The sequence below is a fragment of the Mesitornis unicolor genome, unplaced genomic scaffold (assembly GCF_000695765.1).
Source record: "Mesitornis unicolor isolate BGI_N332 unplaced genomic scaffold, ASM69576v1 scaffold31545, whole genome shotgun sequence".
Classification (NCBI taxonomy): Eukaryota; Metazoa; Chordata; class Aves; order Mesitornithiformes; family Mesitornithidae; genus Mesitornis; species Mesitornis unicolor.
Window position 1 is genome coordinate 30,357 of NW_010184007.1, and position 26,746 is coordinate 57,102.

General features: G+C 36.8%; 1 protein-coding gene across 1 annotated transcript in view; it reads left to right on the forward strand.

Moving 5' to 3' along the window:
* The first annotated feature begins 2,590 nt into the window (after positions 1-2,590).
* Positions 2,591-26,746, forward strand: part of LOC104540506 (sodium bicarbonate cotransporter 3) — a 30,394-nt gene continuing 6,238 nt past the window's right edge. Inside the window, exons 1-8 of the mRNA XM_010184334.1 lie at positions 2,591-2,666; positions 11,125-11,268; positions 12,037-12,172; positions 13,166-13,326; positions 15,476-15,664; positions 24,031-24,146; positions 25,613-25,770; positions 26,233-26,320. Coding sequence (XP_010182636.1) covers positions 2,612-2,666; positions 11,125-11,268; positions 12,037-12,172; positions 13,166-13,326; positions 15,476-15,664; positions 24,031-24,146; positions 25,613-25,770; positions 26,233-26,320 — 1,047 coding nt within the window. The 5' untranslated portion in view covers positions 2,591-2,611. The remainder of the gene's footprint in view (positions 2,667-11,124; positions 11,269-12,036; positions 12,173-13,165; positions 13,327-15,475; positions 15,665-24,030; positions 24,147-25,612; positions 25,771-26,232; positions 26,321-26,746) is intronic.

Here is a 26,746-nt window from a genome sequence, read left to right on the forward strand (position 1 = left end):
AAGGCAGGAATTTTACTACTATGTACTTCTTCCCCCACCCCTGATGAGTCCTTCCCACAGGCTGCAGGTATTCACAAACTGCTCCAGCGAGAGTCCCTTCCATGGGGTGCAGTCCTTCAGAAACAGACTGCTTCAGCACAGGCTTCACAGGGAGTCACAGTCTTCTTTGGGCAGTCACCTGCTCTGGCATAGGGGTCCTCCATGGTCTGAGGACATCCTGCTTCACCATGGTCTTCTCCATGGGCTGCATTGGAACTGCTGCTCTGGCACTTCCTCCCTCTCCTTCTAGCACTGACCTTGGTGTCTGTGTAGTTGTTTCTCACATTGCACTCCTCTCTCCACTGCGGGTTTCCCAGCAGTTTTTTTTTTTCCTTTCCCCTTTTTAAATATGTTATAGAGGTGCTACCACTGTTGCTGATTGGCTCAGCCTTGGCCAGAGGCAGGTCCAGCTTGGAGCTAGGGAAGCTTCTAGCTGCTTCTCACTGGAGGCACCCCTGTAGTTCCCTTCCCCACTACCAAACCCCATCACACAAACCCAAAACAAGCTTGCTTATATACATAGTGCCAGCTGCATTTATTTTTTATGTGGTCTGACTGCTTTTAACTTTTTTTTTTAAAAACCTCATCTGAAAAATTTTTCTTCCTATATATGCTATTGTCATCTTCGTATTCTTCAATCTACCTCTCTCAGTAGTCAAACATTTGCAGATTTGCATTTTTGTGTGTGTGTGTCTGTAAAATACACTATAATGAATAACTATTTTTGAAAGACTTTTCTTTTTATTTTCCTTGGGGCTTGCTATAGTGTGTTTTAGCTTATAGCTCTTACACACATATGTTGTTTTTCATAGAATCATAGAATGGTTTGGGTTGGAAGGGACCTTAAAGATCATCTGGTCCATCCCCCCCTGCCATGGGCAGGAACACTTCCCACTAGACCAGGTTGCTCAAAGCCCCATCCAGCCTGGCCTTGAACACTTCCAGTGAGGGCACATCCACAACTTCCCTGGGCAACGTGTTCCAGTGTTTCACCACCCTCACAGTAAAGAATTTCTTCCTAATATCTAGTCTAAACCTACCCTCTTCCAGTTCAAAACCATCCTTGAAACTTCCCTGTGAGATGACAAACCTGTTCCGTATTTAAAGCATTGCACTATTGAGTAATTCTAAGATCAAAGTTTAGGTGAATATCAACACTGCTACAATTCCTAGTGCCTATAAGACTCCTGATTTAGGCTCCCATTTTTCCTCATGAAGCCATTATCACAGATTCCACATTGATTGATTGTAAATGCACCAGTGGGCTACTGTCAGAAGCAGTGATTAAACAGATTTATTTGTGTGGGATCTAGCTGTCATATGGCTACAAGAAAAGTCAGTTTGGTGAACTGATCCAATGGAAAACTGTGTCATTAAAAAAAAATAAAACTCCCCGTTGCTTCAGCTCTTCATATGTAACTTCGATTGGTACATCTGACTGAAGGATTAAAGTGTGCACCCAAGGGAGCAGAAAGAGCAGGGGGTATTTCTTAGCAGTTAGCCCACAGTTATACATAGGTAGATGTAAAGTAAATCCTTACCCTTAGGGTAGGCTGCAATTCTTTTGGAGAACCAGTTCTACCAGGGGGCTGTAATTTGTGAGGTGTTGGAAGTGGACTGTATTCTAAAGAATGCTAACATTTGGAGAAAGGCAACTTTAATGTTTTGATGTCAAGTCTGAGTTTATGAAATTTCTACTGCTCAGTTGTTTTTAAGGTTTATTTTTGTCAAGGTTGAGCAAAAGGCAGTTTTTAAGGGTCTGCTTTAGTGATGTGCTAAAAGTGATTAGAGGACAGGTTCTCAGATAAGACTCATTTTTGAGCCCGTATCTATTAATACTGTGCTTTTGCATTATGAGTGGTATGGTTTCAGTAGTAATGATATCTGAACAGATTGTCTTACGACTGCTGTTTTCTAACTTTGTGCATTAAAAATGTGAATTAGATAGGGGTGTGGTTAGCAAGATGTCTGGTGAAACCTGAGCGAAACAGTTATTTTGATCTTTCCAAATTGTTGGTCTAGGAGAGATCCTCAAAGTTGTGTAACTTAACTCTTTTGCCACCCCTTTATATTACCTTTGGTTCACAAGAGTTTCTTACTTGTACTGCAAAAATCTCACACAGGAGTTGTCCACTAAATGTTTGAGTTCAACATCTCTGAACTTTAACTTACGTAACTTTTAATAAATTTGCCAGTTATTTTATTGGAGTAGATTCACTGCTGTTGAAAGTAAAACTAAAAGAATATCACACTACTGAAATGTATATTCTGATTCTTGATACAATGAAATCAAGAGCATTGCAAAAGGAAATTTTATAGTATTTAGTGTATCTGTTGATTTACTCTGTTTTTCCGTCAATACTGAGTAATGTTTTCTCTAAGAATTGGATGGGTGGATTTTCAGTGTCATTTTCTTTCTCAGTTCTAAGAGGTGAAAATGTGTTGTTTTAGAAGACTCAACAAACAGCTTCAGAACTGCAGAATGTATTTGAGAATTTAGGAAAAAAATGTCATTTTAACTTAAATTTTTGTTTTGTTTTTTGAGGGTCATGATGAAGAAGCTGTTGTGGATATGGGCAAGATCAGCTCTACTATCAATACAAACTTTGAGAAAGAAGAACTAGAGAGTAAGTTTGTGGTGGTTTTCTGTTTATATGCATTTTTTACCTCAGGACAGAAGATCTGTTTTCCTTCAAGTGCAACCAGTACGGCGAAAAGAAACCAGAATTTTATGGCCATTGTGAAATTCTAGGAATAAAACCAGTAAACGACAGATGACCTGTGCTGGTTTTTGTCTCTGTGCATGCTAATAAATACTCACTGTTACTCAAATCTGTCACAGAAAAAAATACTTAAAAAAATATTTATTAAGCTTTCCAAGGAAAGCTTGCTTCTGAGATTGTAGGTTTGAAAAAATGACTGCTGTCGGTAAGTAATTTCCTAGCATGAATGATGTCACATTTTGCAGAATCAAAACTCAGGAACAGGGGCCATGAGGGAGATGTTTGTTTTGTTTTCTGAAAGTTAAGTGTCCCTGTGAGTGTGGTCATGCACTTGGAATTACTGAGAGCCTGAACAGATAACAGGCCTTCTTGTGCTGTAGTGACTGTGCGTTGCACAATCTGCAGTCAGTTAAAGTCTTATGGAGTCCTGTTAGTCTTCATTACTTGACTTAGGATCCTGCATTTAGCAACAAAAACAGCGTTGAGTTAGTTTCATATAACAAAATGCAACATTAGATGCGTCATCTAAGATACAATTCGTACTGACTTGAAAAAGGAGGTAGATTGGGATGAAGGTTTATGGATGCCATTTAATGAAGTCAGAGGAGAAAGCTAGGGAGACTGAGTGTTAAAATCTCACTCATTCACCTTTACGTAGAATGCTCTGAAGCTCAATTAACATTTGTAAAACTCTGAAAGACTACCAGTAGATTCACTAAGTAGTATTTCCCGACAGTACTGACTCTTGCTGCTTCACAACACTGGAGAGCCATTATATCAGCAGTTTCTAGATGAGAAAAGTTGGTTTAGGTTTCTTATACTGTGGTCTAGCAAGAGACAGTTTGAAGTCATTAAAGTTGTTTGCTGCTGTTGCAGTTATACTCTTGCTCTGTTCCCTTCAATCTGTTACTGCTTTCCATCTTGTGCTGACACTTGTTTGTCTGACTGTACCATCAGCCTGGTTAAGTATGTTGAACCAGCAGAAGATGTATGATAAGAAAGATCTCAGCATTTGAGAACCCCAAACCAATTTGCCATACAGGTGGATGTGTGCCAGTGCTGAGCGGAGGAAGGAAGCGTGAATGTGAAGCTGAGAGGTGCAATGGTGGAGGCTACAATGCCAATTTAGATAGGGTTGAGCTGTGGTGAAACCACTGTCATGTCTGTTTCTGCAGTTAAGTCTTCAGTGTGGATTTAAGCTGTCTCTTCCTTCGTTTCCTTCGCTTGTTTTTCTCTCGGAGATGACCCAGAAAAAGCATTTGTGTGTGTTGCAGGGAGGTAGGGGTTAAGGGGAAGCAGGCATTCAGCTGCAGTGGTTTGCTGTGCAGCAGCATGAACAGCTGTAGTGCGTCAACCACAAAGAACGACATGAGAACCAAGAATGACATGGGAACATGGGAGAGTGCAGCCACATTGCTTCCTCTTGTGTAGCACGTTCACAGGAGTGTTTCAGCTGGTACAACACTGCAGTTACACTGGGTGGGAAAGCAGGGGGTTCAGGCTGCTTGAAGCAATTCAAGCATTTGTATTGCTGAAAATACCCCTGTCTTACTCATGACCAATGAATAAATTAAGGTGAAACTAAGACTTCTGTTTCATGAGCAACTGAGTCAGCATAGCAACTGTTGAAAGGAGGAGACAAGGAGATCTTGCAGTCATCTCCTTGCTCTTAGCCATGCAGTGTTATCTTTCCTTTGGCTACCTCTCACTCTCTTTGAGGTGACCCACTATAAATGTCTCAATGCTTGAGGAGGCTGGCTATACAGAGGTAAAACAAGTAACTAATAAGTATCTGATTATAAAAATGCATTCCAGTAAGATTATCACGTATCACATATCTTCATATAGGCACACATTTTCACACATGACTAGGAATTATTTTTGGTGATATGTTTTATAGTATCTTTATATATGTATGAGAAAATTGGTCTTTTTTTTAATGGTAGAGTTGGTAAAGGGAAGGACGGCATGTATTTTGACTTTTATCATTGGAACCTGTTCCATAGTAATAACAAGAGGTCTTTCCTTTGCTGTATGAAGGAGAAAGGTATGTAAGTACAGTTGTTTATGACTTACATAGTTTTCTTCTCTGAGATTCACCAAAAGAGATTCTTTAGATTCAGGGTGTTTTAGAGGATAAATTTATGTGAACGTACAGCTCTATTTGTTTATGAGATCATTCTTCTTAAGCTATTATGATTAAATAAGGTATGTGGGATTTTTGGGTTTTGTTTTTTTTATTCTAGTGTTAATATCTTACAAGGGGAGAAATGGAATTGTTGGCTGCAAGCAGTAAAAAGCCTCCAGATAGTATTATTTTTCCTTACTGACTTGTGAACGTTTCCTTGTGGGCTTAGTAAGACCTGTAGTCAAGCATCGGGTATTGTAAGTGTTTTAGGACCTGAAACTGTTTCAGTCCAGTCTTTCAGCTTGTTTTTCTGGTGACTTGCAAAGGTGTACTAGGAATGTCAAACCTTTCCAGTGTGTGTGTTGATTCTTTTTCAAGGAGAGGCAGAAAGCAGTTAATTCGGTTCAGCTATGTTGTGGAGCACCAAACCTTTAAGAGCCAGCATGGACAGGTGATATTTAACTGCTTTACAGCCTGTACGAGCCAATGTTGATTGGTTTAATGCTGTAGAAGGCACAATATTGCTACTAATACGAAAGCAAAGCTTTCTTTGTGTTGCCAGTATAGATAACTTCTGTTTTCTGGAAATTTTGTGATGAAATATTAATGGAAAGATGGCCAGATGCTAAAGGGGAAAACAGATCTTGGAGATAGGGCTTCCCAAGCTCTGCATTCTATTTAAGGTGGCTGGGAAAGTGTGGTACATATCCAGTGTGACAGTGTTTCGGTTAAAAAGGTTAGGCACAGGCTGCTGGTTTTGTAACTCTCTTCCAGTGAAAGACGAATGAGCAGAGAAGGTAAACTGCAATTGTGGGCAGACTGTGTGTGTCCTAAATAAAGGTACCGCTCTTTACTCAAGCTGCAAGGCCTTACTTTGAAATAACAAATGTCAGTTTACAGAAGAGTTAGAAAGGGGAATAACATCTTAAAATAACATTTTAAGAGCACCTAATGTTCTTAACTTGATACCAGACTCTTCAAACAGCAATGAATGAGAGTAATAACAAAGTCAGACAGGAATTGGAAGTAAGGCAAGAATAGTAATGGCAGAGTTATTTCACGCCATCTTGTAAAAGGCATTTTCTGTTAAGAACCATGTTTAAGGAAAGCTTTCTTAAACCTGAGTTAATATGGTTGGTTTGAATTACCAGGACCTGTCTTTTTAAATGTGTAGTTATTTTTCCACTTTGATTTGAGGATACATTTGCTAGATGCAGCTTAAGGGAAAAGGGATATATTCTGTTGTTCTTAGCAGACCAGTTACAGATAAGGAGCAAAGATAAGGAGTTTACACATAACAGAAGTCTTGTTCGAGAAACAATCTGAGGTCGAGTGTGTGTCTCATTAGAGTAGTTTTCTGTGACATAAATCTAAGAAGCAGCTTTCAAGACTTAAGATTATTTAATACTGCTGCTGCTCTACTCTCACACTGTCCTGTGGCACGTGTAAGTAGTGTTTACATTTCAAGTGACCCTATTATCTCTGATACCTTGATGGTTTAGAGCCTTATTTTTCCTTTAAGAAAACAGACGTGCTTTTCAGTTAATCTTAGTTGATAAGGACAGGTAATTAAGGAATCCTGCCTTTTTTTCTCCTTCTAGAAGTAAATATTTTGTATCTAGTTTTTTGCAGTTTAATGTGTTATGATTAGTTAAAAATTGTTTCAGTATTATGAAAGGGCTTTGAAGAGCTAAGGGAACTTGCGTGGCAACTTGTAGTAGAATGTGCTGCTAAGATTTTTTTCTCCCTGGTCTCAGGTTTACTATTTTACCTTTTAGATGCCTCTAAATGGCAAATGTTCAAAAACCCATTAATAGTTCCTGTAAAGTCTTTGAAGAAAACAAGTTGTACAGGAACCAGTAAACACAAGTAATACAACAGCACGTTGTATCTGCTGGCACTTTAGTATTTATAATTTTATGCGTTGTAATAGGCTGTACTGATTTACACAGGCAAGTTTCTTATGGTTCTCAAACTACAGAAGGAGTGCTTGAACCTGTAAGAAACTTTAGAAAAGAACTGTGTTTAAGCACAAAAAAAATCCTGAAATGCTGTTTCTCATGAAGTTGTCTCTTTTTATGTGGTCAGAAAATAGAAAAATGGTTTACTGTTTGTGAAAACAAAAATATTTAGGATGGTCATTAATGATTCTTGCAGACTGCTTTTCATCCACCCTCTTCAGTGGTATCCCTGAATTAGAAAGATCTTGCCTGCTCCTTAGTTTGGGTTGAACTAAGCGCAAGGGAAAACATGTCTGTTCAGATGCAGCACAGCTAGTCAGGTAGATGAGACATGCTCTGAGTCACAGGCAACATCAACAAAATGTTCACTTGAAGCAGTTGTGCTAGTAGCTGGTGCTCAATGATTCCTAATTTTATAGGAATTTATATCAACTGACTTTTGGAGTAATACCAACCACGTGATGGAGACATGCAGCAAGATCCTAACATTTAAATTTGTTTCATACTGATAAGGACCTTAAGTAGTAAATACTCTTGGTGGATTTGAACAGATAAGCTTAGATAAAGTCATGTTAGATTAAAATGAACAATTATCTCTCGAGCTTTGTATTACTAAATTTAGTATTGGGCAGTCTACTAATTCTATTGATTATTAGTTTAAAGTAATTCTCTAACGAGCTTTGCTTGAGAGTGGTACTGTGGTACATATGTTTGTGTGAATAAAGCTTTGGAAGTTACATAATTGTACCTTTCAATCTCTTAAAAGCAATATTCAAGGAAAAGGTTGTGTTCCTTTTAGAAGTAACACTGATGCTAGTAATATGAATTGCAGCCTTTTTAGAGTTAACTTTTTCTCCTTTGAGATCACATTACTTGCCTTTCTGGCTTTTTTTTTTTTTTTTTGACCAGGTTGAGAGGAACTGGAAGTTGTTTTGCCCAATTCATTGGAGATGAAGGAAAAAAAAATCCCTGTGTTTTTCTTTTGTTTTATTTTTTCCCTGTAAATTGTGTTTATAGGTAAAGCTTTATCTGTGCATCTACAAACATCAATTACTTGTGTCTGAATAATGAAACTTAAGGAAACACAGACCTACTCGATACAACTGCCTTTATTTTTAGAGGGCTTCTCAGTGCTTTGCTTTGTGGAGTTAGAATTAAGATTTAACTTGTCCAACTTTTATTATGCAGTTTTACCCTACCTTTTAGAGTTGAGTATGCCTTTGTTTTTGTGTAATTGTAGTAGTACACAGAACAGCAGTAGTTTTTAATTTCCTAGGTAGTAGTGGAGATGTCTTTGTTTCTGAATGTCCACGATACCAAAAAAAGGATTGCTTTCTTAAGGCATGGTCTGCTGCACTCATAAGCTGCTGTTTGCAGTAGCCAAACTTTTCTTGGTTTCTCTATTGTATTGCCACCCCCCCCGTGCTTGCTCTGAAAAAAACCAAACCAAAGAACATCAGAGGCTGTTTTTCAACATTAAGTTTTTTCTTGAAGTTATTCTGGTAGAATTACATTGGATTGCGATGTATTTTACTTAATAATTGCTGAAAATAATCTTGCTCGTCAGCATTTCTCATTAGTCCCAAAATAAAGATGCAGGTGTAGCAGCCTGATCTCTTTGCATATACAGAAGTGATTTGGGGAAGATATTCTTGTTCTACATTTGCTTGCAAGACGGTGTCTATGTGAGGAAATAGCCATCACTCAATAGTTACTTCTGGGCAGTGTTGGCTGAAGGACAGGATAACCCATTGCGAGCCTGTTCCCCTGTCCTTGTGATACCCTGACCTGCTGGGGTTGTGAGAATGCACGTTCTTGAAATTTACGTTCTGCAGTAGAAAGTGATACCACTGAGCGTTACAGGTTGTGGGCTCACTGCCCAGGTTGAGGACTAGGTTGGCAGTGCCCACTTGGTGTGCCTTGGAGCAGCTGAGAGGCTCCTGGGCCACAGTGATGACTCAGCGGTCAGTGCCCTTTCGAAAGCAATAGTTATGATTGCAGGTGGTTTAAAAACACCTTCGATTTGTTGCTTATTTCAGCTCAGTTTTCGCTGGCTTTTACCTGTCCCTTTGTACCGTATCTGCTCTCCTTCAAACTTCCTATTGAAAAAGATTTTCAGGCTGCAGTTTTGTGGTAGGAGATGGACTTCTTGATTCTTTGTTCCACCTGTCTTCCATGCAGCAACATTGACTTTGACTACAGAAATGATCATACTATTACAAATGCTATTTTTTGCTATAGCAGGGTGAATTGTTTAAGATGGAGGCTTTTGAAAACAAAATAAAAAATGCATGGGATTTGTGTTTGGTCTTCAATACAAAAGACAGTGTCAGATTTTTGATTTAGTTTACAGAAACAACAAGACACCAAAATGTGGAAGTTCTAATTTTCCAGAAATTAAGATCTTGAACAATTTTATATAGCTATAGTTTAATACTTGCTAACTGAATATATGAAATAAACCAAAATTTCTAACAGGGATGATAACAGTATTTGCAGTGAGTGGTCGGTCACTCCGTTGCACCAGGCAGCTTTGAGTGGGGTGTGGTGACTAACGCAGCTATTTCTGAATCTACTACTTTTGCTTTCCCTATACATAAGATTATTTTGTCACAATGGTGTTGATAATGAAACCATTTTTAATGATGCCATGTAGGCATATTATACATCAAGTGCCTTGATTTATGTTTAGATGTCACGTTTGCGCTTATTTTTCTGGGAATTGCATTGTGCATAGAAGTCGTGTAAAGCTCACCGGCAGGGCCTGAGTTTTTTTGTTGGAAGAAGCTCACAAAAGTCTTTCTCTATAATTAGGACTGATGAATGCTTCAATAAATTAATCTCTTTTCCACTCTTACATGGAAACAAGCAGCTTTTATCATGCTTAATTTTAGCTTTGGTCATAGCGCCAGTTGGCTCTAATTAAACCTAGTGTTGGAAGTCTGTCAAGAATCAGGTCTTGTAATTTCAACATGAATCTTGACCAGATTAATTAAACATTGAACTTACTCATGCGTTGTTACTGATTTTTGCTTAATCTTTTTACTCGTGTGAAAATACTGTTTTATAAAAGTTTTGTGTATCTTTTTGGGCTTACAGATGCTTTTCTTGGAAAACAACTTCAACATACTAACATTTTTTATTTCTTCAAAGCTCTGTAATCAGCAGAGTTTTTCAATATCCTTAATTGTGTGTGTGTGTATTGTAGAGACATATATACATGCATGTATGCTTATGGCCGCAACTTTAGGGCTTCCTTGTCTTCTGTAAATTTGCTGAATTTGCATCCCTCTTAAGAGCTGGAAAACCACTTCCTTTTCCTTTTGTTAATGTCAGTTTTCTGTAATAACCCTTCTACAGTATGAAGCAAAGTATTTAGCGTTAACCTCCAGGCTTACAGTTAATGTGTCTCTTCCTGAGATTGTTTGTTTAAAAAGGGTTTGAAAAGTTTATTGTATATGTTAACTCCATTTCAGGAGACGTAGTAGTAATAGGTTCATAACAATCTGATTGATGTCTTTTGCCAAGCTGTTGATGCTAGTATTGCCTTAATGTGAAAGGTCAGAGGGAAAACAAGATGTTGAAAGTACATGTTTTAAAGAACAGTATGTATTAATTTGAGGATGTGCTACTTAAATTTATTTAAAAAGATTCTGGAGAAGAGAAGAAAACCAACCTAGTCTTCTCTGTAAGTTATTTGATGTTTTGGCATACATTTCCAACTATTAAGTTTCTTTAAAGCTCCTAAACTGATACTAAATTAATGGTATAGTTGAATATCAGGTTCACCTAGATGTGTCACTACTTGAAGAAATATTGGCAGTTAATTCAAGCAGAGAAGTCCTTGCAGACTTAAACAATAGGTAATTTCTTAATGAAGTTCATAAACTGAACTTGGAAATTATGTTGCAATGACTGTCCTGGTGTGAATCCCTGCAAACAAGAGGAGTGACTGTTCTGCCTTGCCCTGGTGTTTATCAAGTAGCTTCTTTCAGTATTAAAGATCAAGCTAGGTTACTGTGTTACATGTTTAACATCTGAGTTATTAAATTGGGCCATATTCTTACGCAGTTTATCAGGGAAATGAGTATAGTACTTCTTGACATTGGGGAAAGACAGAAAGGAAATGGTAATATTAGTTCAATAAAGGTAGTTTTGCCAAGTACTTTTGGGTTTCTTTTTGTCAAGCTCCGTGTCTTTTTGACTGAGACACAAAATTTGGGCAGGAGGTTGTTTTGTGTTTAATTGTTTCCCTTTAAATTTTCTTGAAAAGGCCACAGAGCTGTGTATATTGGAGTTCACGTCCCATTTGCAAAGCAAGGCCGTCGACGGCATAGACATCGTGGGCACAGGCATCACAGAAGAAGAAAAGAAAAAGAAACAGACAGAGAGGATGGCCGAGAATCTCCATCATATGGTAAAAAATCTGTTATGTCAGTTCTTTGTGTCCCTTGAAAATAAACTTGTAGTAGTTACTCTGTGTTTAAATGTTGTTTTGTGCTGTTTCTTTTATTCTCAATTAATTGTCTTTCTGTGTATAATCAGGCAAGGATTTTATGGTGGTTTTATCTAAGTCATAAGCTGTTGACTTCATCCAGGTGTCTACATGAATCTTCCAGCAGCCTGCACTGAAGAGGTTTAGCTAGAGCTTTGTAATACTCGCCTGTTCAAATTAGACAGCTTTATTTCAGATTGTGTAGTCTTTTATTACTCTTCCTCTGTCACTCAAATTTTGGAAGTATGAATATAGCTGTGAACCAGCATCTGCCGTGGTAACTTGATCAATGATCTATTCGAATATTTACTTAAGCATTTTTGCGCTCTGTTTGTAATAGTAAAGGAATGGTACTGTTTTGATTTTTGGATCAGACACCACCTTCTAAAGAAATGTCCATGTTTATTTTGCTCCTCTTCCCTCTTGAAGAGGATATTGTGCTGCGTATTCCTAACTGAGAGAAGGAGACTGAACTGTTGCGTGTGGAGTCTCCTTCTCTGGAGACATTCAAAACCCGCCTGGACGTGTTCCTCTGCAATGTAGCCTAGGTGATACTGCTCTGGCAGGGAGGGTGGACTAGATGATTTTTCGAGGTCCCTTCCAACTCCTAATATTCTGTGATTCTGTGATGTCTCTTGCGTAATAGAAATATGAATTATTTTAATTGTTCAGTTTCTCCTTTTCTTCAAGACACACCATCCCAGCGAGTACAGTTTATCCTGGGTACTGAAGACGATGATGAACACATTCCCCATGATCTCTTCACTGAAATGGATGAACTTTGCTTCAGGGATGGAGAAGAATATGAATGGAAAGAAACAGCTAGGTATGCTTCAAGCAGATTGTTTCAATCTATATCTTCTCGTGATTTTATTTCAAAGAACTCCAAACCAGGTCTAGCTTAGAATTTTCATGAACTGTAGGAGTTGTTCACTCAATTCATGCTCTGGAAATCGTAACTTTATTCTTTCTGTCCAACTCTGAAAGAATCAATATGGTTTCTCAGGAGACCCTCAGTCTTACTGGTACTGTGTTGACTTTCCTGAAACTGATCATGCCAAGCATTGTGAAAGGTACAGCTGTGTTTATTTACAAATACAGGTATTCAGCCAAGGAGCACAGTATTTAGAATCTTAAAAATACCTTTGCTCTATTATTGCTGATATATTGGTGTCAAACTTTTTCACTCGAGCGTAAATAAAATAGAGCATTTACGTATGTTGTTCTTTGGTAGTGTTTGATTACTTTTTTGCAGATTGCATGCCTGAACATTACAGGATGCAACAATTATTTTTTACCCATATTGCTTATGTTCCTTCTTTCTATATATGCAGTGTAACCAATTCTTCTGCATTTAGTACTTCTGATTACCTTATTGTGTGCTAGGTTTGCAGAAGTTCCTAGCTCTTAAATTACCTAGCTCTTAAATGTCTGACTTAGCACTGTAGGAAATGTGAACACAGTATATGGTGTGTTTCAGACAGCCTTCTAATTGTAAAATGCTGATGAAACTAAGATATGCAAATCAAGTAACAAGGCACAATCCCACACTGTTCACAAGAATTCGTGAATAGGCAGGTATTATTCAAACCAAAAGAAACAATGCGTGAAAACTAAAAATAGTTGAGTGTGTTTGAAAGGCCTGATAAAAATGTTGTGACTGTCAGTCAGTTGGATTGACTGAGAAAATGAGTCAGTATGAGCTCATGGGATTTCCTGTTCCAGATTGTGCAGAAGCCACAGGGAAGAATGGGATTGCTTGCCAAATTGTCTCTCTTCCAAGGAGAAATATAAAGATGTGTATGTGTATGTATTTCAGGTGGCTAAAATTTGAAGAAGATGTTGAAGATGGTGGTGATCGATGGAGCAAGCCTTATGTAGCAACTTTGTCTCTGCACAGTCTCTTTGAACTGCGAAGCTGTATTCTTAACGGGACGGTCATGTTGGACATGAGAGCAAACACACTAGATGAGATAGCAGGTTGCAGCAAAACTTTTTTTTCTAAAAATATTTTATTCCTAAATTTTAATCTATAACTTGAGACACTTTTGAAGGTGTCTTTTTATGTTCTTGAAAATAATATGTTGAAGAAATAGGTACGTGCATGCTTACTGCAGTTTTCTTCATCTGGTTGTAAAGAGCTAGCCCTGCAAACTTCACTTACAAGGAGCTACACTGGACCTTCTTTATTACATATTTTAGGATGAGGCCCAGAATTTGCCTTTATGTTCTAATCCCTGAATGTGTTCTTTGTCTTTGTTTCTACAGATGAAATGTAAATATCTGCCAGAACATTTTAGGACTTATTTGTGCACTTTAGTACCATAATTATTATTCATAACTTGGCTGATGTTAACTTGATGCCCTTAGTGCAGTTGATTGTTGCACATCTGGTATTTTTTTCACCTTTAAAAGAGGTGAGCAGAAATAAATTTTATACATGTTGTTTGACCTACTATGTTGAGTTCTCACTAATCACATGGTCATTTTGGATACTATAAAATCAGCTTTGAAGACTTTTTCATATATACCTGCTTAGCCTGAATGCCTTTGAACTAGTTTTACATAATTTTTCCTGGTATCTCTTGCTACAGGTACCACACAATGGAAGGCCTTCTCAGGAATCATGCTAGGCTTAGGGCTGACCAGCATGTATGTGAAGGACAAGGTGTTTCGACATTAAAATCTTGGGCAGTGCTTGAAATGTTTTCTTGTTTTGTTATGAAGTCTTCAAAATTCACTCAGGAAATTGATATTCCCTTCCTGTTTTCCTGACTTACTGAGCAAGTGTTCAATACATGGTTTCTAAAATTAATGTTCTGGTTTTGAATTTATTTTTAATAATTTAATTTAGCAGTAATCTTAGCTCATAAGAAAAATAGTTACTGCTTCATTCTGTATCAACAGCACTGTTAATAGCAGGTATTTTAGTGGGAACTAGGATGTCTTAAAGAGATTGCATGAATTTGTTTCAAGTTAATTTTAGGTGCCATTACAAAGCATGTAGGATAACAGTCCTTGGCATACAAATGTATTGTTTTGTTTCCACGAGCCAGGAATACCTAGTAGGTATTCTTGGTTCTTACTCAAAGCAGGAGGGAGAGGTTGGCAGGTTTCCTGTTGAGAAGCTATAACAAAAGGCTGGGTTGTCAGTAATCCCAGAAGGAAGCTGCACTGTACTGACAGAGACTATGCTGGATCTAATTTTGTTTGTAAGGTATTCTGGGCCAAAATATTTTTCACTGTGAAAAGTTCCGTGTAATTGCAGTTTACCAATACAGTTAGGTTCTCAATACATCAGTTAAGACTGGCAAAATGTATTTTAAAAGTTGTCACGTAGGTTTATGTTGATTTGTGCAGGTGGGGTTTTTTCCCATTAATTAAAGAAAAAAAGAGGCAGCTAAGAAATCACAGCAGATATTTTCCTGCAGACATGCAGGCTTTCTTTCCCGATGTGAGTGTACTGATGAGGTGCCCTTTTGAAAATTGTTGTTTGTCAGCTGATCAGTTAGTTTTAGGTGATGTAACTAGCTTTTGTTTTACACTTCCTCTTCTGAAGCATGTGAATCATGTGAAGTTTGATAGAGAGCCTCAGGATCTTAGGGCATCTGAAAGTGGTAGAGGAGTTAGGGAATTCATCTCATTCTGTAATAACTCTGTTTTGTATAGTTGTATACTTTCAAAATACGGAATACCCGATTAAGGCTGTCTTAAGAAGTCTATTCGTCATGTTTCTGTCTTCGTGTCTTCCCAAAACAGCCTTAGTGGTGGGCTGTTGAATATATAGATGTTTTTTCGGAAAGAGAGTTGCTGTTGAAAGCTGAAGGACCAAAATTTACGAAGTTTTAAGTTAACTTATGTCTTAAAATGGTGCTACTAATAAATACTGTCTTGGGTCTGCATGTTGTGCTTTCCTTATTCTCACCTTTGCTGGTTTAGTGACATCTTTGAATAGTGACATCCATTTCCTGTGGATTCTTGAAGATGACTTCGCTAAAGAAAAGACTTCTTTATTTTCAAATACATTTTTTTCTTATTATTTGGTGCAACTACAGTGTCTGAGTGTGGTAATGGAGAGAGTTGATAGCTATATATATAATTTTCTTTTTTTCTTGTTGTTATTATGTAGATATGGTTTTGGACAACATGATTGCATCTGGCCAGCTGGATGAATCCATAAGAGAGAATGTGAGAGAGGCTCTTCTAAAAAGACACCATCATCAGAATGAGAAAAAATTCAGCAATCGGATTCCTCTGGTTCGGTCTTTTGCAGATATAGGCAAGAAACATTCTGACCCTCACTTGCTTGAACGAAATGGTGAGATAAGTTGTAGCATCCAGTTTGTCCTAACCTGTTAAATAATGTTCTCACTGGGAGATGAAGGAAAATTCAGCTGATAAGAGCAGATAAGTGTTTCCTTCTAGATAAGCAAAGAACTAATGATAACAGTGTGTGCTATGTGTAGCTGTGGATGATGGTTCTGTGTGTTTTTGAGTTTACACAAACATTCTACTCCTGCCTGTATACGTAGCATGCATTGTTGTTTTGGAGCATAGATATAGACCTAATAGTCCTAATATTTTTTAGGTTATGCTTGAATAAAATGTGTAATGTTTGAGGAATTTCAGCATTGTGACATAGCTTTATATTTTTGTCTGATGGATCCTACTTGCTTATCCAGTCTTTATTCTAGAGATTTACTTTGTGGTCATGTCATGAGTTCAATGATTCTGGCAATTAATGTGTTTTAATCCAGTGTTGCCTACAAAAAGTTCACTATGCTAATGGTGAAGAAGTTACTTTTAGCTAGGACACAGTTTATTTTTACCATGGTTTGTAGCAAAGGATCTAAAGGGGGAGGGGGACCAACCCAACACTAAAAAAAAGCATTTGTAATGTTTTTATAGACTGTACTGCATCTTTTATTGAACTAATTCCTGAAAATATTCTGGAATATCAATACATTTACTCTAGACATCCAGTTTCAAAGTCCGAATAGCAGTATGTACTGCAGAGCAGCGTATTTTTATTCTTGGATTTTTTCTAGCCTCTATTTTCATCTCTGTTCAGTATGTTTTCTTTTGCCCTGCATTAACTAAGACACATATAATTTCAACTGAAATTTTTTAGTTTACTGAAAACTTAGTACTGATTTCATGAATCACTTGAAATGAAGTTCCTTTCCTATATTGAAAGATGCCTTATTGCTTTGAACATGTTCCACTTAGTTAAGTGCATGTTTGGAGAGCTCAGTTCATCACATACTTGGTATGCTCCAGCAAATGTCCCAAGCTTGCTGATACTTTTTGTTAGCTAGTGAATATATGATGCATGCTTAAGTATTTCCCTGGTAGTTTCAGAAGTATTTTTCTAGAATGAAAATACAGCTAATTTATATAAAAGCATGATTTCTTCTATAACTTCTGACTTTCCTCTTTTGTTTAGCAAATGTGAGTATTTCATATATAAAATTGGTTTTATCCGTCCTTGAGCATCTGTATCCTCAATTGTAATTCTGAGAATTCTGTATTCAAGGTCTCTGGCTTGTCAGTTATTCTTCATGTGTCACTTTCACTTTCCAGTGCATTTTATTCTTAATACTATTCCTGCAACAGAATATGGGATATATGCTGAAATAATATGATGAACTCTTTGCCAGTGTATATTTATTTATCTGTTCTTTATAGTTCTGTGTTTACCCTCTAATAAATGGGTAAAGCAAACATACATACATGCCTAGTACTTTTTTAGGCTCCTTTCTGCACTTTTGTGTTAGGACATCTCACGGTCATGATTCATCACAGATACACTGACGGAAGTTCAGTTACTACTACTGTAGTGATTAATATAGGCAAAATCAACCAGTTTGCTTTATTGGTCCTCTTGTCTTCACTGCGGTTTTAGTAGTTGATCTTTGAGGCTTTTGTTCTTAATTGAAATTGAGTTTGTATCTGTAGGGTCCACTCTTCTATTGTTAGAGGCGGGGAGGGGCAGAATGTATGGGACCTTTTACTTAGCCATACTTTCTGTGCCTCCTGCTTGTAAATTATTCTAGGGTTGTTCAATGTGTGGGTCTCTGTAGTGCCTAGTGTAAATATGAGACTAAATGTGTCTAGTTTGCTGTTTCCTTGCTCAGTGGTATGGTGTGGGAAAGCAGCATATTTTTTATTTTGGGGATTGTAGAAGAAGTAATCAGTATACTTCTCAAGAAGACTGCCATCCGAGGCAAAGTGTTTGTAGTAAATGGGAGGAATGACATTGCTGAACTTTCTAATGGAATTACTCTTATGAGGATAGGCAGCCTCTCTTCTTGCTTGAGGAAGAACTGAAATCCATGACAAACTTAAATCTAAGGGAACCTTTACAAGACTGTTCTTTTTGTATGAATTTAGTGGGACATTGAAACGAGATAGGTCAAGAAACTAACAATGGATTTTGGAGAAATGTGCTTGGTTTTAGGCAAATGGGGACTTTTGGTAGGTCACAACAAGAAGAAATGGAGAGGGGACTATGTATATCTCATGCTTGTTCACTATTTTCAAAACCATATATTGAGGCTACAGCTGACTAGGAAACTTCTTATTAAAACAAGACTTTTTATTGGAAGATAGTTGCATTTCACATGATTAGATATGTTTGATCGTGTTCATTTTGAAAATACTTAAATTTAAAAAATTAACAATTCTTTGTATGTAATGGATGCAGTTAACTGTGAAGCCTTGTAATGTTTTGGCTGCTAATGATTTTTAATGCATTTTTGAGTGGCATTAAAGGGAGCTGCTGTGCAATTTGGAATAAGAAATTCTAGGAAAATATGAGTCAGTTTCAGGAGGTGCAGGTTTTTTTGTTGTTGTTATATTAACAAATCTTACTGACTTTAAGATAATACCTTCTACGTATCTTTGGCATTCTATTTAAAACTCATCAGTAATTTCTGACTTTTCTAATGGCTGAAATCAGATGCACTCTTATTGCATCTTACTTGCATGAGTATGACACTTCTGGCCCATAAAGCTTGCAGTTTACTATATAAATTGTTAATGCACATTTGTATCTGTGTATTTTTAGTATATCCCTATCGTAAGCCTCATGGTGTTTCATTTGTTTTATCTCAGGGGAAGGCCTTTCAGCCTCCCGCCACTCTTTGCGAACAGGTCTCTCTGCCTCAAATATTTCCTTGAGAGGAGAAAAACGTTTGTCTGTTCTTCTCAATTACCTTCTTCCTTCTTCAAGAGCTGGAACCCCGGCAACCTCAAGGTGTACAACCCCTGTAACTACCCCTCAAAACACACCACCCTCCAGTCCTACGTGCAGCCACCTGCCAACCACAAATGCCCAGCCAAGTCCACTTCAGGGCAAGGAATTGCTAGTGTCACCTGCCAGTGATGATATTCCTTCAGTAATAATCCACCCACCTGAGGAGGACTTAGAAGTGCAGGAAAGCCAGGAAAAGAAGACAGAGGAAAATATTGACCAAACACCAGGCAACTATCAGCATTTAAGCTGTTCATGTGTGATGCTCTCTGCGTCTGGATCACTTGCATTGCAATGTTTTTTTGGCACATAACTTGGGCACAAAGGAATATAACTGTTGCCTTTGCCTGCATGTTTTATTTCTTCTCAGTTGTGACTGTTTTCTTGTTCAGCGTCTTTAACCTTCTAGCTTTTAACTAAAGGCAGCAAAAAGAATTATTTAATTAACCTTCATTTGTGTAATTAAAAAGGAATATGGTGTTAAAATATATATATAAGCAAAATGTCAAAAATGGTGGCCTTTTCCTTTCACTCACCTACAGTCCATGTCAGGTTTTGCTTTGCTGTTTTTGTCAGTGGTTGAGTTAATATGTTAAACCAGCATTTGATATCCTGAGATAGCTACAACTGAAGACATAGTGAGGTATTAGTGATGAATATGAAAAGAGTTAGGAAGGATGCAGTAATCAGTGGTGTTTGTAGTTGTATCGTGAATTCTTTAAGCAGTTTTATTTTTGCTTTTGTGCTTTTAAAAACCAGTAGTAGTTTATGATGGAACTGGCAGGTTCAGTTCACCTACAGCTGTTTCCAGATAGCAGTCTGTTAGTGTACTGCTTCAGCATCAGACAGTTGATCACTGTTTTGTTATCTTTGATACACAAAATGGGATAAGGAAGTTAAGGTTTTTATAATCCTAGGTCAGAATTCAGTAACTTATTAATTTGCTGTCTTGCTGTTGTTCTTTACTTGTAAAAAGGTATGTAGATGTACATAAAAGTTGAAAGGATGGAAAAGACAGTTTCTTTAATAGTTTTTAGTAAATGTTTCATAACTCATGCATTCTGCATACATACTGTTATACTTGTTTACACTCACATCTTTCATCAGTGAGGCTTTCCTTGTTTAATAAGTAAGAGTACACTTACACATAGAAGTGAAAATATGTTGACGGAGAAAAGGCTGTGGTTATCCGTCTTTTCACATTTTGCAGCCAAGTCACTGAAAAGGTAAGAGTTAGAGTAGGGGCTCCATCCTTACTTCAATTCAGAACAGCAAACAGAAACTCTCTCTGACTTCTGTATGGGAACTTAAGAGAATTCACATGAAGATCATTCTCTCTCATGGGTGATCTTTCAAAGGTAATTAAAAATCAGAAGTAAAATAACAGCTATAATTGGTCTTCCAGTTCTCATTTTTTTACTCATCTGAAAGGAATGACAGCATGCCAGACTCAAGGTCTTCAGAACCAAAGTGAGGGCAAACAAATGAAGATCAAATACTTGATGCTATTATTATCACTAATAAAGCTTTCCAGCAGCATCTCCAAGTCGTGTTCAGACAGCTTTAGTGCCTCAAGGGGATGTTTCTCGTAAAGAAAAAATCTGAAAGGGATAATTTCCCAGTTAATCCATAAATAAATGTCTTTCCAGAGAAAGATGAGCACCAATAATGATGGAAGACAGTTTTGTTTTCTGGGTTTTTCCCCCCTTTTTAATTCAAGAAATTATCTGACCACAAAAAGACACATTTTCCTTTGAAGACATTCTCAGACTATGACTTTAGGGCTGCAACTGGACTAATCTCTGTCTTGGGAAACAGACTTAGAAGGGAACCCTGAAGAAGTAGTAATCTTCCTTGTCTTAATTTAAAAAAAAAAAAATAAAAAAAGTCGTCTTGGTCCATCCCACTGTAGACTGTGGTCTGTATTATGTCGCTAAGTAATTCAGAATATTGCAACCTGAATACTTCTTCCACGTCTGTATGATTGAGTTGGGTTTGCCTTCTGTGAGTGTTGGGAACTGTTAATTTTCTAATAGGTGGCTTTCTTCTGTTTAGCATTAATCAGGCTTTATTATTTAGTCATGATAAATAGCTGTAAGGTTACTGAACTTAATGTGAATTCTTGCAAAAGGAGGGAAGAGTCTACCACTTGATGTTTATCAGCCAGTCATCAGTTCATATTAAGTCAGCCAGGCAAAGGGTTCTCTTTAACAAGTTTTTTTCTTTTGTCATTAGTTCAAGAACAGTTTTTGTTTTCCCATCTTTGAAACTGTTGAATAATGAATTTCATAGGTAGAACTAGGAAGAGACCTGTGTCACAACTAAAGATGAACACTATTAATTCGTCAGCCCCATTAAGCTTTGTTAATGTCTGTGAACAACAGCAAAGCAGCTGATTTGAAGGGGTCTTTTGGTTCACCAATAGATGTCCTTTAAAGTTGAGGAAGATAAGGAAGATAATATTTAGAACAGCTTTGCTCTTACAATAATTACTTAATGCAAATATTAATTGAGAAAGCTTTGCATATTTGCTTTCTAGGGGTAATTTTAATTTTTCTTTTTGACATAAAGGGTGCATTGGAGTTTATTTTTTAAATGGAGTTTTATTTCCTCCAGTACAAACATGACATGACTTTGTATTTTAAAGTTTCGTATTTTGTAAATTTTGCCCATATAAACATAATTATGTTGGAACAGTCATGGTTAGGTGTTGAACTCATCTTACTTACTCCACCATTTTTTTTAACTGAAGCAGAGATGTGAGGCAAGTATCTGTATTCTTCTTGCTTTATTTTTCCAGTAGATAATGTCTATTAGATGATTGTGATAACATTATTAAACTTACTATAGTTTAGTAAGTTAGAAACTTGCATTTAGAAAATGCACATGATCTTTAGTGAAAGTGTACTTCTAAGCACTTTAACCTGAGTGATCTTACAAGGTTTTAGTCCAAACTTAAGATTCAATCCACTGTTGTCTTTTGAAGGAGGCAGGTAGTATATCTGCATGACAACATCAAGAAGAGTACTGTATATTTTTAATGATCCCATCAGTAGCTTGGTAAGACTAGGTGAATTTCTCTGTCTCCCAGTCTGAAGAAACTACTAAGTCTTCCTTTTAGCAGTAGCCTCTGAGTTTGTATCTACTGAACTGGAGAAGACAATTAAGTTACTTCATTAGCGTGAGATTTGAATAAAAGTGTTTCACTATTAGAGATGATAATTTTTTATTCTGAGTTTCCCTGCAAATATCAGATTGATTGATACACATAATGTATTGTAGTATTGTATGTAAATGCTTGCTCAGGTCTGAACACCTTTAAGCAGTATTCTCTCACATCAGCACAGCAGCCTGTCCAACTGCAAGACCAACAGACGGGAAAACTATTTACACAGGGTTTAGGATCAGACAAATGTTCCTGTAGCAGTGCCAAAACTTGTGAACCTTAACTGTGACTGGTCGGAGAAATTTTGAAGGCGGACCTTTTAGAAGACCGAGTATCACTTTAATACTGAAATAATAAATTAGTTTATGCTAATATGTAGAATCCGTATTCTCTATCCTCCTCCTTGATTGTCCCTCCACATTTTTTTCTAGTCTCTGCTTGCTCTTGCTCACAGGGCGTTGCTCATTTTCCATCAGTCGTATGCACCTTCAGTTACCTTTATTGTTACATAGGAGGAAAAATGTGAAAAAGTTTATATGCATAAACTTTTATATTGTGCTGCTCTTCTGCAACAACTGTTTAGTATTTCTGTTCTATTTCTAGTCCTACAAACACATCTTAACATCAGCTCTTATGCGGTAAATACTTTGAACAGCTTATTTCACAGGTGGTTGAATGCTGTTAGTTATTCTTGTGAATAACACATACACCTCAGAGAAGGGTAGGATATCATTGTTTTTTTTTGTTTATTTTGTCTGGCTAACTGAATGTAGTATTTATAATGTTAATTACTTGGGCATGTTAGGATTCACAAGGGAAATTACAGCTGATTAACTTCATGTGGTATTTGCTTCAGGAAAAACTACCCACACCACTTATATCCTTGCAAACTGTAAGAATGATAATTAATGGTAAAGGCTTGGACCTGCATGTTTTCCACTGATATGATGGCTCTTTGAAAGAGTTTTTTGGAAGTAAATTTGGGGATCAGATATAGTGAATTCAGTTGTCATTTAAAATGAAACTCTTTGTAAGAATTTTTTGGAAATAAATTTGGAAATAGAATAAAGTTAATTCGGTTGTCATTTGAAATGTTAAAAAATGTCAAATTGCTAAATCAGAAACTTGAAGGGATGCAAGTAGTTATGTAGTGGTAGTTATGATAGAACAATAGCCAAAATGTAGCCAATGAGGAATTTAGTTTTATTGTGACTAGAGTGAAATTTGACCTAAATACAAATTTTCTGTGTCTAATAAAAAGTTTAGGCTTTAAGTCTGTGTGTAGATGTTTTGAAAGCATGTTAAAGCATGTTTATCACCACATCTGAAAGGTCTAGTGTAGACAAGCAAGGCCAAACACACTTCTAGTGCATGTTAAACTGAACAAGTAAAAGCTCTGTAATCCAGAAGATGGGATTTGGGCTTGGTTATGCATGCCTAGACCAGCTTTTAAATGATAGTTGGGTAGGGATAACCATGATGCAACATGGAATTTGGAGTGTATGAGCACCTGGGTTACTTGCCTTCTGCACCCTTCACTGAACCTGCAATTCAGTGTTGCTGGCAGCATAGCAAGCTACATAAAACGGTTTTGTCTTGGTGCAGATACTAGAGGGAAGCTGTACATTTACATTGAATAACCTCATTGTACGTGCTTCTTTAGCTAATGTGTTAGAGACCATTTTATAAAGGAACATTTGGTCAGATCAATAGTTGGAGCTTTGATATGTTGATGGAAATCACGGTTCACAAGCTGTCTCTCCTTCACATAGTACGCTATTTGTTTGTACAGGTTTAGTTAACTACCAGGGTGTCATTCCTTTTAGTTGTAGTCTGAGAATTGCTGAGGCTTTTTACACTTGAAATAACTGCTACACAACAGGTTAGATGATAGATATTTGCTTTTGATGTTTTAGGACTTCTAAGTAGTAGTGAAGATTCTATCTACTAATGCTTAGAGTGGTTACAGTTAAAATATCAACAGTTCTTTTTTCTGCAGTTAAACTAGCACTTGTTTTTTGGTGACTGTTCTGCAAATGGCCATCATTTGGGCAATATTTGATTTTAATTTTTTTTAAGTACATCATTATTTTGGCAACACAGTGACTTGTTAATGTTGCGTTTATGATACTAATGTAGGGCACTTTTACTGAATAACTTGCACATTTGCTTCAAGCAAGCTGCCACATTGAGTTTTGGTAGTGTCAGTTACTCAGGTCACTTCATGCAGCATTTTGAACTCATCTCCTTTGTTTTAATTTAGGACTATTAGCATCTCCACAGTCAGCGCCTGGCAATTTAGACACTGGGAAAAGTGGAGACATTAAAGGTACTGGGACAGGAGGAAGCAGAGAAAACAGCACGGTTGATTTTAGTAAGGTAAATAATATTAAATACCTTAATGTTTAGCACAAAATACCTATGTGACAAATAACGTGGTGGTTCTTATTGCCCTCTTAAGTACAGCTGAGTCACATATACATATGTATGTGTATGAGTGTACACAAGACATACGTACTAAGACATGACTTGTATGTACGGGTGTCAGAATATGGTGTAGGCTACATGTGTCAGATACTTTGAAACTCTTCCCAGTGGGACTGAACTTTCTGTTTTGTTTATGTTCTTTTCAGTATTTTGGTAACTTAAAGAGTTCAGCCACTGTACTTTCTCATGCAGAGACAGATATTTTCAGATCTGCTATAAAGACACTATGAAAACAGTTTTGTAGATAGTGTTGTAATGTTGGTTTTTTTTTTCCTAGGACTCACTTTTTGGGTTTTACTTTTGCAAAGAGGGCTTCTAAAGGGGATTTGCTTCATATGTTTTATGAGTTTACTGTACAAAAGTTACTGTACTTCTTAATCATTAGGAATACACAACATCACTTTTGAAGGCAATACTGTGTAATACTGTAAAACCTTTGTATTTCTTTGATAATTTAAATTTGCTGGTCAAGTTCCATTATGGCTTTTACTATAAAACTCAGTATGTAGTGTCATCTGTACTGTGAAACAATGTGAGAGAATTGGTTTGCCAAGTTAAGTGATTATGCTTAAGGAAAGCTAACTTATCCTGTAGTTCTCATCTAATCATGGCAGATGCCATTTATTCCTGCTCCTCTGTCACAGTTTTTGTGTTTTTGCTTGGCCTGTCCTTCTGTACACCTGCCTTGTCTCCTGTTGGGCAGGAGTCAGCCTCCTGGCACTGTAGTTGTGGCACACTTGGTGTGGGACTCAAGAGGCCATCTGTAAGTTCTCTAGATTAGCAGTGTCACTGGTGCTTGTTTGTGTGTGTGTGTTATGTGAACACAGAGTTCATGTGCTGTACCATTTTCTAATACTCCTCTGTAATTATGTACAGAAATGGAAGTTGAGATTTCCAGCCACCATATTCTTTATGGATGAAAACATAAACATAAAAATTATTTTTCCAAATTGCAACATATTTGAAATACACAGCTGTGAAATAACTAATTGCATTCTAGAAACTATGTGTAATTACATGAACTCTCCTTAGTTAATTGTGCATAGCTTTTGTTAAGTTATATTCTTTCACAGAATGTTTGTCATGATAATATTAGAAAGGTGGTTATGCAGATTGGAGTCTTCTAGAATATAGTAGGTGCTAGTAACTCTAACTTTAGAAAATTGTTTATTATTTGTTGACTGGCTGGCTGACATTTTCTACATATGTTTGTCTTTTCTGTACTGTGGGATATTTAATTTGCTTTTTTATTTTCCTTTGTTGCATAAATTTCTAGTAAATACAGATAAACTTATGTCACAGAATTTTTGCTAACAAATGCAAGGGAATAAACACTTGTTTCATCTTTGTATGAATAGGTTGATATGAACTTCATGAGGAAAATTCCTTCAGGAGCAGAAGCATCAAATGTGTTAGTGGGAGAAGTAGATTTTTTGGAAAGACCTATTATTGCTTTTGTGAGGCTTTCTCCTGCTGTGCTTCTCTCGGGTCTCACAGAGGTTCCAGTTCCTACACGGTAATTAAATGTCTAGAAAGTCTGGCTTTACTTACACAATAAGATAATAATATTTAAGGTCTTAAATAGTTGTACATTTTCTTGAGCTTATTAGACTGTATATAAATGTAGACTTTTTTTATAACATGATGCCAGTCACTTGCTGCAAGATTTGACAGAATGAGATCCACTGTAAAACTTTCTGAATACTTTAAATATATATAATGATGCCATCTTAAGCAAGTGCAGAAGTTGAAACTGATAGCTGACCTGGAGTAAAAGGAGTAATTTTGATTCAGGATTCGAGTTCTTTCCAGTAATGACTTCGAAGAGAGTCTTAGTCTTGTGGCAGTCTTCAAGATCTGAAATGAAGAAGATATTTTTTACTTCACCGCTAATTTTTCTTTAAACGGTACTTTGAAAGAACCCTCTGAGTATATTCAAATGAATCAGCTGTATTCATCTTGATTGCTTTCTCCACAGGTTTTTATTTTTGTTGCTGGGACCAGCAGGTAAAGCTCCACAGTACCATGAAATTGGAAGATCAATAGCGACACTTATGACAGATGATGTGAGTGATGTGTTTTAAATCTTGTAGTTAAAGGAGTCTAGAATAATGTACTTTCTGACTGTTTTCAATAAAAGTTTTCTGGAGTGACAGGATAAAGAAAAAATGAAGAACTGTAAACTTACTTATTTCTTGTGTTAGTGAATTAGATAACGGTAAATTAACTTCCTCTTGTCTTTCTTGAAGAAATGCTAAATGTATTTCTGAAAAAAAAAATCTAGCTTGGGTGTAGAGGTTTAATTTTTGTATTAAATTAGGAAATAGAATTATTAAATTAGAATTATTAGAACTACATCTAATATGAATCACTGTATGTCAAAAAGAACACAGCAAACTGTGTAAGTGTTCAGAACAGGAAGTTTTAAGAATGCATGTGATTGAGTCATCACAGATTTTTTTTTTATCAAAGCAAGGTCAAATAATTAGAAT